The following is an 11,289-nucleotide window of genomic DNA, read 5'->3' as shown; positions in this document are numbered from 1 at the left end:
TCATCAACCTCCATCTTCCAGACTTCAGCTTCTGACATTCCATCTGCTCTGAGTCTAATCCATTCTTATAATGATTCTGTGAGGACTTTGGGCTCACCCAGAAAATCCAGATAATCTCCTTATTTTACAGTCTTTAACTTTTTTAAAAAATATTTTATATATTTATTTGACAGAGAGAGAGAGCACAAACAGGGGGAGCAGCAGAATGAGAGGGAGAAGCAGCAGACTTCCTGCTGAGCAGGGAGCCCAACATGGGGCTCCATCCCAGGACCCTGGGATCATGACCTGAGGCGAAGGCAGAGTCTTAACTGAATGATCCACCCAGGCACTCCTACAGTCTTTAACATAAATACATCTGCAAAGTCCTTGTTATCCTGTAAGATCACATATTCACAGATTTCAGGAACTAAGATATGGACACATTGGAGGGACTGTTATTTTGTCTACTATAGAGTTTAATAAATATTTGTTGAATGAGTGAATGGTTGGATGTGGCCCTTTGCAAATGGAGTGTCAGGTCCTGAGTTTCTAAGCTGGCTCCATCACTTACTGGCTGTGTGACCTTGGGTAAGTCCCCTTGTTATCTGAGCCTCAGATTCTCCTTCATTGGATGTGTTCTGAGCACCCACCATGTACCACCATGTACCCCACTCTTGGTAGTCACTGGGGATGCCAAGACAGATATAAGCAGACCCTTGCCTTCCAAGAGTTCAGCTTCTGAGAAGGGGTCAAGAAAGAGAAAACCTGACAGAGTCTACCCAAGTCCACGTTCTAGGTCACCCTCCAGAACTTTCAAGTCCCGAGGGATGTGCTTACCTAGAAGGTGACATTTCAAATGGCACTTGGGGCACGAGTAGGAGTTTATGCGGTAGAGAAGTAGAAAGGGCACCGATGGTGAAGGACAGGTTGCAGAGCTCTTTGAGGAAGTGTGAGGAGTGTGGTGTGATCCCTTAGGGGGGAGAGACCAGTGTGGGAGGGAGTATCTCTGGGAAGGGGGCCCCAAGGGCCATAGTAAGGACCTTGAGCTCTGCCCTTGGGTCAAAGAGTCACAGAAGCGTTTTGAAGCAGGAGAGAGGCCTGTGCCACTTTCAATCTGGGCCGTTCTGGCCACTGTGGCATGGACAGGGGATTGAGAGCCAACATCCAAGTCCAAGGTGGAGGTGGCCTGGACTGGGCAGGAGCAATGGGGATAGAAGACAGGAGATCCAAGAGAAACATAGGAAGTAGGGGCACCTGGGTGGCTCAGTGGTTGAGCATCTGCCTTTGGCTCAGGGGGTAATCCTGGGGTCCTGGCATTGAGTCCCACATTGGGCTCCCTGCGGGCAGCCTGCTTCTCCCTCTGCCTATGTCTCTGCCTCTCTCTCTGTGTCTCTCATGAATAAATAAATTTTAAAAAAAGAGAGAGAGAAACGTAGGAAGCAGAATCAGCAGGATATGGCGAGAGGTGAGGAAAAGCCTGGAGACAGTTGGGAAGGAAGAACAGGCAAGATGGAAGTGTGTGGAAGCTCTTTGCAACCGTGGAGGGGTTTATGAATTAGCCTAAGTCAGGATTGTGTGAGAAGCCCTGGAAGATGCCGGTGGGAGCCAGAGAAGCCAGCCTGAAGAGTTCTTGTTTGGAAGGAAGATCCATGATGCAGATCATCAAGGCTACAGACACCTCCATTCTGGGTGAAGGTTTAGGACTGGCCAGCCCCCATCCCCATTCACACTGCCTTATGAGCAACTTCTGAGGGAAATAGGTACGGCTGTGAAAGCATCACCCCCATTTCCAGATGGGCAAACTGATTCCCAGAGACATCCAGTGCTGTGGTGAAGGCCCTACAGTGAGGACACACAGGTCCCTGAGAGGCCCAGCTCAAGGGGGATTTTGCAAATCTCTTGAGACTCAGAGGAAAGGACAAGTTGGGGGTCCCCTCTGAGCTGTTCCCAGCCACAGAGAATTTCCTTTTATTTGGAGGAAGCAGGAGTTCTTCTTTCATAACGTGAATGTCACCGATTCAGAGCCCACCAGTGACTAAGAGCGTCTGAGACTTGTGGGTGTAGCAAGTGTTTAAATACCAAGCCTTCCTGTCATCCGGTGATTGCAGACACCTGGGCTAGGCGACCAAGGACAAGAGCATGGCCAGCCTGAAGACTCCGCTCCTGGCTGCCCTTGTCTTCCTTGTTCTGACACTTCAAGCGACTGAGGCAGGTAGGCTGGGGAGAGGGAGGACTCCCCGCAGAGGCCAGGGTCAGGCACTACAGTATCTTCTTCACGAAGCAGAGAGAGCACTGGATGGAGAGAGGATGACCCCGGTCTGCTGCTGGCTCTGGCCTAGGCACAGCTGTTTCTCTGGGCCTTGGTTTACACATCTGTGAAATGGGTAGTCTCGCAGGCTTGGAGTCCAGGATCTGTCTCACCTGGGTTGGGAGGTTGTGGTGGGCATGGCCTGGGGTCCTCTATTACAGAGAGCTTAAGCACAGGACCCTTGGGGTGTGAGAGGGAGCCACCAAAGGGAACCATGTGGGATGGGAAAAGACAGGAGCTGGGGTGAGGGATATTCCCTGGGAAAGCTGGTCCTGCTCTCCTACCACCTCATTTTTGCTCCACAACCTGCCCTCAACACTGAGTCCGTATCTTCTCTTCTCCATCGCAGCATAAATCCTCCTACCCTGTGTTGGGTCAGGAGTCAGGCAGCTAGGAACAATAATTGCTCAGTTTGGGGGTTTCCAGGGAGCTTTGCCTGCATTAAGGGCCCCACTGATTTGGTACTATCATCACCCCTCTGGTTGGAGGAGGCAAGCGGGCCTCAGAGATGTTAAGTGACTTCCCCACGGTGGCCTGGTGACTCGGCGCAGAGCAGGGCTCAAACCCAGGGCTATGCAACTGGACTCTGCTCGAGTCCTTACCCTGACTCTCCAGACTCAGGGTGTATGACTCTGGGGAAGCCCTCCCCCTCTCCGGACCTCAGCCTCCCCCACGGGCACCACGAAGCCTGGAGTAGGTGTGAGCTGAGGCCGACTTCTCCGATGGCCTGGGGACCCGTCAAGCGCGGCTGATCCAGGGGGGCTGGGGCTGGGCACCGGGCGCTACCGACAAGCTCCGGGTGCTGCCGCCGGCGCCGCCCTCACCGTGGAGCGTACAGCCCGTTCCTGTGCAGAGTGTCGGGTCCCACTGAGAAGCCTAGGGCTTCGTCCACTCTCAGGCCCTGTGAATCCCTCTAACCTGGAGCTGCCTCACCCAGATTGGGCCTCAGTGCTCCTCGGAGACCCCGAGAGTGAGGACTTTGAGGGCCCAGAGCTTCCCCCAACACCAAACTTCCAAATGAGAATAGAAGTGCTCACTCAGAGCTTGGGGGCCGAGGGCGACCTGTCCGAGCCCAGAATCTTCTGAGCTCCTCGCTCCTGCAGGTCCTTATGGTGCCAACGTGGAAGACAGTATCTGCTGCCGGGACTACATCCGTCACCCTCTGCCCCTGCGTATGCTGAAGTATTTCTACTGGACTTCAGACTCCTGCCGGAGGCCTGGCGTGGTGTGAGTATGAGCTGGGGAGACAGGGCCTTGCCTTGGAGAGCCTGCCAGGTTTGGGCCAGGAAGGCCCAGGAGCAGGTGCGGGGGCAGACCCAGGGACGGGAGGAGTGCAGCTGACCTCCATCCTGGAAACGGCTCAGCCCAGGCTTGGGTGTACAAAACAAAAACAATCGTGTGCTCATTCAACAAATATCATTGGGTGCCCACTGGGTGCCAGGTGGCGTGCTGCGGAGCTGAATGAGCTGGGCGCCGGCTGTCAGTACACACGGTAGAGTGCGTGTGGGCAGTGCAGAGCTGTGGAGTGGGGTGCAGGCGACCGGCAGCGTGCCCAGAACCTCTGAATCAGCAGCAACGCTCCCACCAGAAGCATCTGGAATCCTCCCCAGCGCCCTGGGAGTTTTTCGAGGCAGCCCATTCTTACCCGACAAATATTGAGCTGACAGCGAGTGCATTCTATGGCCACGGGTGGTTCCTACTGTGCAAACTGGGGTAACCCTCACAGCCGTCCTACATCCCACAGGGAGTGCAGAGTGCGAGGAGTGCAATCATTTGCATTTTGCAGATGGAGATACAGGTGCACGGAGGGGAAGTGGTTTGCTCCAGCTTGGCCTGCTGGAACCAGGACTCCTGGGTCCCCGTTCAGGGCTTTCTCCTGTGGTTCTTGTTCTTCTTTGCCTCTTTCCCCCCACATCTTTGCTTTCTTTTCCTTGGCCTGGAGCCTGGGCCGGTGCCTGCCACTGGCAGGGTGATGTCCTGTCCTGGGGGCAGCCCCTCCAGCTGCTGCTCCAGATCCTCCAGACTGCCACCTGCCAACCCGCTCACTGGGGTGTCTGGGCCTGGGGCCTCATGGTCCCCTTTGGGTTTCCATCATCTTCTTATCTTCCTCCTCCTTACTTATCATCCATCCCTCACAGGGGTCTGTGGGTGAATAACAAAGAGGACTGAAATGAGTTTGTATAATTTCAACCCTGAACCTCAGTTCTCCCATTAGTATAACAGCAGTGGTCAGCTCGCTCTATCTATCTATTATCTATCTATCTATCATCTATCTATCTATCTATCTATCTATCTATCTATCTATCTATCTATCTATCTATCTATCTATTTTAAGGATTTGACTTTTAATGAATCTCTATACCTAATGTGGGGCTCGAACTCACAACCCCGCAATCAAGAGTCTCATGCTCCTCCAGCCAAGCCTGTCTGGTGCCCCTCCTTCATTTATTTTTATTTATCAAACATGTGAAGAGTGCTTGCTAAGTGCTAGGCACTGTTATAAACACTTTATAGTTATTAACTCATTTAATCCTTGAAACAACCCTATGTTGTAGGTACTGCTATGATCCCTTTTTGACAGGTGAGGAAAGGGGCACAGGGAGGTTATGGGACCTCTTGAGCAGCACGGTGTACACTAATAGTAAGTGGAGGGTGTAATGCTCAGTGTCTGGCATATAATAGATGCTCAGTAGAAGACAGCTCCTGTGATTACTAGATTTTGAGCCATTCTGGAAAAAATGTGTCTTGACAAATGGGGACTCAGAGAGGGGCTGAGTCTTGCCCAGTGTCACACAGCAGCCAGGGCAGGCTGCCTACGTGGCCAAGATCAACACTGCTGCCTTCTTTGTTCTTTCTGTTCATTGGTTGTCGTGGAGTGGGGGCAAGTCAGACGGGCAAGGGGTGCCGGAGCTTCCAGGCCCCGTGGACAGGCTCTCGAGAGGCAGGAAGGGAGTTGGGCTGTGGGGATGTCTCTGACCTTGGCCAGCTTTAAGTCCGCTCCTGCCAACAATGGCTGAGACAGAGTGAGCCAGGAGCCTAGCCTGGTACTTAACACACCTTGGGCAAGGGCAGGAGTCTTAGCCTGCTTTTGCTATGTGCACCTGGGTCAGTGCCTACCTCCCTTCTCTGTGCTTCAGGCCCCCAGGAGGCACAGTGAATCACATCTTACTACCTCTGGCACTCAGGCAAGCTGCTTTACCCCTTTGGGACTCACTTTCTTCACCTGTGAAATGGGTAGACTAATAGGGCCTCATAGGATTTATTAAGAACATCATTGTTAAAAGTTTGGGCCAGCTCCTGGTGCCGTTACAGAGCACTACTCGCTGTTGTGCACTGTTCTGAGCGCTTCAGTTTATCTTAACTCATCTAACCTTCATTCAAATCCTATGAGGTTGGATCCCAATTATCATCCCCATTTTATGAATGAGAAACAAACAGACTTGCCAGTGATGGACAAGCTAGGATTTTAACCTAGATAGGTTGACTCCAAAATTCACACTCTTGGCTACTACCCAATATTCTCTCTCCCAAGGCAATGTCAGCAATGGTCATGAGACTCCTGGGCATTTTATTCCCTGGTCTGACCTGGCACTCAAGCCTGGGGCTGAGGAACTGAGAGTCCAGGAAGTCTTAGCTGTTCTTTCTCCCCTCTCCTCCCCTGAAGAAGTGTGATTGCAAACAGCAGGGGCCTCATGAATGTTGAACCACTCTATATAGCAGGTACTCCTACATAGGGCAAGTGCCTCATAAATGCTAAGCGACTGTATAGTGGGCGTCTCTGCATACAGTAAGTGACTCATAAATGCTAAGCTTCCAGAGAAGGGCTGTGGCATCTTTGCTGCATGCTAACACTCCCTAATTCCTTCCTCCTTCCAGCTTCCTAACTGTCAAGGATCGGGAGATCTGTGCTGACCCCAGATTGCCCTGGGTGAAGAAGCTTCTCCAGAAGCTGGACCCATGAGGAAGGGCTCTGCCCTGAAGACCATGGCCTTGGCTCCACCAGGAAGGCTCGGAGAGCCCCGTCTCCCGGCCATTACAGCTGCCCTGCAACACAAGCCTATGCCAACAAATCTCTCTACCATCTTTTGTCTCTGTCCCTGAAGCTGTCACCCTCAGACGAGCTTCCACACTGTCACTTGTCTCCCTCCAACCCGTCCTCTGCCCCGCCATAGCCAGAGAGGCCACAATCCTGGTCAGTCACCCCCTGACTCAAAACCCTCCGATGGCTCCCCATTGCCCCAAGCTGAGGTGAAAGCTCCGGAGCCTGGCACCCTAGTCTCCAGCCCTGCCTTACTTCCCTTCACACATGTTGGACTCCAGCTCCCTGTTCTCCAGGCCAAACATTTCCACTTCCAGGTCTTTTTCCAGACTCCTCTGATGCCCGGAATGTCTCCCTGTCACCTGCACATGTCCAACCCTCCAGGCGCTCCAAGGTATCGTGCATCCCAGGCAGCCAGCCATTGAGTTTTATTTTTCAGATGTCCCCTCACCCTCTGCTCCCACTTAACAGCCCTGATCACAGTCTGTCCAGAACTCTCAGAACTTGGAGGCCTGTTGTCCAGCCCCATTGGTTGGACTAAGGTCCCATGCCTGAGTTACTTTGTCTCCTGGCCTCTAACACAGAGTACAGAGCACAGGGGCTGGCTCAGAATCAGGGCTCAAAGGATGGCTACAGACTGAATCAATAAAAGCAATGTTCCTCTCCCACTCCCACCCACCAAAAGCCCTCACGCATCATTACGGAGACTCGAGTTCATCTAGAAAGCAGCCTGCTGAGTCAACTGTGAAGCCAGATTCACCTTTCTTCCCCATTTTATTTATGCATCGGATCTCTTTACTCTTCTTGTTTCCCTCTGGTCTTGACGACTCCTTCAACCTCCAACACCCAGGCCTGACCCCTTCAGAGTCCCCCACTTTTCCTTTCTCCTTTCCCAAATAACCAGTAACTGAATTTTTACTATGGTGTAAATGACTACCCTTGGCTTGATATTAACAGGCTCTAGCTGTATTTCTATAGGAAAAGAGGGCAAATGCTTAAGAGGCCAAGTGGTTGAATGGAAGAATTTTAGGAACTATGTGGGAGGGGGACAAGGTGGAAATTTTCTGGCCCTGGGACTGTGCAGGGCATAGTTAAGTGAAAGAGCCTTAGGTGGAGATTGTTCTCAGGTGGCAGGGGTCAGCATAAGGACTAGGATTGCGGATTATCTGCACTTACTTGGGGACAATAGATTTACCAGGCAAAAGAAATAGCCTTTAAATGTGCTTGTTTCTTACCGAGGAAGCTTGGGGCAGTTCAGCAGGGTGGTTATCTCTGTGTGTTCTGAGAAGATCATTGAACCTCTCTGATCCTCACTTGAGAATGAGAATACCCATTTTATGGGATTGCTGTGGGGCTCAGGTCCAAGACATGGGGAATAAAACTTAGTGTCTTCCCTGGAGCCCAGGATCATCTGCCCACCATGGACACTGCAAGTGTTAACCTGCTCGCTGCCCATGCACAGGGCCCTCAAGCATCTTGGGATCCCCACCACCACCCCTGCTCCTGTCCTGCCCTTCTCTCTCAGGCCTCCTGAAATAATAAATCCTCTACAACCATATCTGTTTGGTTTCGTGGCATATACTGTCCCGGTATGGCGCAGGGGACGCCTTTCCCCCCACCCCACATCCCAATGGGGAAGCCCTTAACAATACTGACATGGGAGCTGGCCTGCCCAAGGTCACCCTGGGAGATGGTGGGGAGCCAGGGTGAGACATGAGGACCTGGGGAGTAGCTGTGTGGGTGCCAAACCCCAGATATTTGTACATCAGTTCTGGCCCCTGACAAACCTCTTGTCAGGAGGACCGGAAGAAATCACTCATTCAGTCCTCTAGAGTTTTAGGCAGAATGTTCACTCCTTCATTCAGTGATTCAACAACCCAGCCTCAACCTTTCCCCTTTTAAGTGTCAACACAGAGGAGGGCGTATTAGTCAGGAAAGGCTGCTTCCTGCAGCAAACAACTCCAAAATCTCAGTGGTTCAATTCCACACAAGCTTTTTCTTCTCAAGTGACATCTGATCCTGGTCTGTGGTCATTCAGGGACCCAGTCTCCTTCCTTCTCATGGCCTCACCGTCCCCCAGGGCCTGGACTCCTCTCCATCATCCTGCACATGGGGAAAGAGAATGCAGCCAGGGGGATCCCTGGGTGGCTCCGTGGTTTAGTGCCGCCTTCAGCCCAGGGCGTGATTCTGGAGACCCGGGGTAGAGTCCCACCTTGGGCTCCCTGCAGGGAGCCTGCTTCTCCCTCTGCCTGTGTCTCTGCCTCTCTCTCTGTGTCTCTCATGAATAAATAAATAAAATCTTAAAAAAAAAAAAAAAAAAAAAGAATGGAGCTAGGCCAGGAAGTGGGGCTCCTGGCTTCGGTCTGCCTGACTCAGTCACATGGCCACCCTGACCAAAGGGGATGCCGGGAAGTACAGCCAAGCTGTGTGTCTGGGAGAAGAGGGAGTGGATATGGGGAGCATCTAGTTCATGTGGTGCGAACTTCTCTGGACTCTCAAATGGGCCCGCTTTCCTAGAGTTCTAGACATAGCTCATTCTGTCAAAACAACAAAAAAGGACTCCTCTGTCCTTGGGACATCTTTATTATGTCAGTTTAAATATCGCTCTATAGACATCTTGGCACAAGTGACCTTTGCTTCTGTTCAGATCTGGCTCTCACAGTGGGATTCCAGGGCAATAGCTTCAGACACCAAGAGGCAGGGAGAAGTATCGAGAAGGGCATATGTTGTGGATTCAGTCACAGAACTTTCACTGACTGGGTGTCTGGAGCAAGTTGCTTGGTGTCTATGAGCCTCAATTTCTCCCTCTGTGAACAGAGAGCAATAAAAGCAGATATCAGTGTATGAGGTGGTGAGAATCCAGTGAGATAAGAAGGTACAGACAGCCTAATAACAAAAGGGGCAAAGGCTTGAATATATATTTCTCCAAAGAAGATATTCAAATAGTCAACAAGCACATGCAAAGATGCCCAACATCACTAATCACCAGGAAAATGCAAATCAAAACCACAATGTGATACCATTTCTCAACCATCAGGATGATTGTTATAAAAAAGACAACAGGGCACCTGGGTGGCTCAGTAGGTTAAGCGTCTGCATTTGGCTCAGGTCATAGTCCTGCACTGGGCTCCTTGCATGGCGGGGAGCCTGCTTCTCCCTCTGCCTCTGCCTGCCGTTCCCCCTTCTTTCACGCTCTCTCTCTCTTTCTGTCAAATAAATAAATAAAAATAAAATCTTAAAAAAAAAGACAAACAATGGAGCATGACTCTTGATCTTGGCTGTAAGTTCAAGTCCCATGTGGGGTGTAGATATTACTTAAAAATAAAATCTTAAAAAAAGAAAAGATGAACAAGATTAGTGAGCATCTGGAGAAATTGAAACCCCTGTGCATCGTTGGTGAGAGTATAAAATGGAGAAGTCACTGTGGAAAATAGTATGGTGGTTCCTCAAAAAAATAAATGTGGAATTACCATATGATCCAGGCATCTTACTTCTGGGGATATATGCAAAAGAATTGAAAGCAGGGACTTGAAGAGATATTTGTACATTTGTGTTCATAGCCGCATTCCCCACAATAACCAAAAGGTGGAAACAACCCAAATGTCTGGTGAATGGAGAAGCAAAACATGGAACACCCACACAATGGAATATTATTCAGCCATAAAAAGGAAGGAAATGCTGACACCTGCTACAACCTGGATGAACCTTGAGGACATTATGATAAATGAAATAAGCCAGTCACAGACAAATACTGTGGGATCCCTACAGTAGTGAAACTTATGGAGACAGAGTAGACTGGTGTCTTCCAGGGGCTAGGATGGGAGGAGGAAGAGGGAGTTATTGTTTGATGGGTCCCACGTTTCAGTTTTGCAAGATAATAAAGTTCTAAAAATGAGTGGTGGTGATGGTTGCATGATGCTGTGAATGTACTTAATGTCACTGAACTGAACAGTTGGAAATGGTTAAAAAGGTACATTTGAGGATATGGATATTTCATCACAGTATAAAAGAAGGTGTGGCCAGGCAGGTGCACAAACAGGGGAAGGGCCAAGTGCCTGTGAGCAGCTCTTCTTATAGACTAAAAGAAGTGGGGTGAGATGAGGAAGAAGTAGGCAGCACTGTTCCCCAGGGGCCCTGGAGGTGGCTACCTCACTGGCCACCCTGTCCCTCCTACCATCCTGGGGTCTCACAGGAGTGCCCCTGGCTCCCCTCCCTGCTCCCTACAACAGTTTCCGTTCTGCTTTGGGGCCCAGGGGAGTTCCTGTTCCCTGGGGCACCGAGGGAGGCTCGAAAATGGCCCCAGGAAGGCATGGGCAGGGATGCCCTGACCCCTCCTCTCCACCAATCCCCAAGGAAACCCTTTCTCTTGCTGCCCCGTGCTGTTCTGATTGTTGCTCTAGTTATTCCTCAGCTCAGAACCTCCCCAGCTCCCCTCTGCCCCCATATGGGACTCTCATTCTTCATTCTAGTTTCCACGCATCCAACGGCAGCCTCCCTGCCCACTTCTTCCTCAAGGCCAAAGGCCTCAGACCAGTCCCCAATTCCCTCTTTACCTTGGTTAGATTTTTCCCTTTGCCTGGAACAATATATCAAAATCCTACCCGTCTGCACAGGGCAGGTTACTTACAAATCATAGAGGTATTAACATTTCTCCAGCAAGAGAGGTAGGGTTGGCTGCCCATCAACACACCACGAATAGCAGAACAACCCGTCTGCCATGCAAGGTGAAGTACAGAATATTACTCGCACCAGATTCTTGCCAAGAATATGTAGCCAGAATTTAATCAAGTCTGTGGATCTAAGTCTGGTTTATAGGAAGAGCATGGGTTCAGAGAATGAATTATATGGCATCACAAGGAAACCACTTAGATAAATTAAGAATGGACAGTGGCAACAGTCTTGAAACTCTTCAGAAAGGCAATGCCATGAGAAATGAGCAGGAGGTCTGTTGTAGACTGAAAGG

General features: G+C 50.7%; 1 protein-coding gene across 1 annotated transcript; it reads left to right on the top strand.

Moving 5' to 3' along the window:
- The first annotated feature begins 2,117 nt into the window (after window positions 1-2,117).
- CCL22 (C-C motif chemokine ligand 22) lies at window positions 2,118-7,221 on the top strand. The gene is made up of 3 exons (XM_041767900.1): window positions 2,118-2,191; window positions 3,391-3,514; window positions 6,164-7,221. Exons 1-3 carry the CDS (start codon window positions 2,119-2,121, stop codon window positions 6,246-6,248), a joined length of 282 nt encoding a protein of 93 aa, XP_041623834.1. The 5' UTR covers window position 2,118; the 3' UTR covers window positions 6,249-7,221.
- The last annotated feature ends 4,068 nt before the right edge of the window (window positions 7,222-11,289 follow it).

The sequence above is a fragment of the Vulpes lagopus genome, chromosome 8 (assembly GCF_018345385.1).
Source record: "Vulpes lagopus strain Blue_001 chromosome 8, ASM1834538v1, whole genome shotgun sequence".
Classification (NCBI taxonomy): Eukaryota; Metazoa; Chordata; class Mammalia; order Carnivora; family Canidae; genus Vulpes; species Vulpes lagopus.
Note: the sequence above shows the minus strand (reverse complement) of the source record. Positions and strands in the feature narration are given on the sequence as shown.

Excerpts from the sequence above, each read along its gene's own strand:
- CCL22 (XM_041767900.1), top strand. The coding sequence starts at position 2,119 with ATGGCCAGCCTGAAGACTCCGCTCCTGGCTGCCCTTGTCTTCCTTGTT. Across the intron at positions 2,192-3,390 it reads ACTTCAAGCGACTGAGGCAG|GTCCTTATGGTGCCAACGTG; the intron begins GTAGGCTGGGGA and ends TCGCTCCTGCAG. Across the intron at positions 3,515-6,163 it reads TGCCGGAGGCCTGGCGTGGT|CTTCCTAACTGTCAAGGATC; the intron begins GTGAGTATGAGC and ends TCCTCCTTCCAG.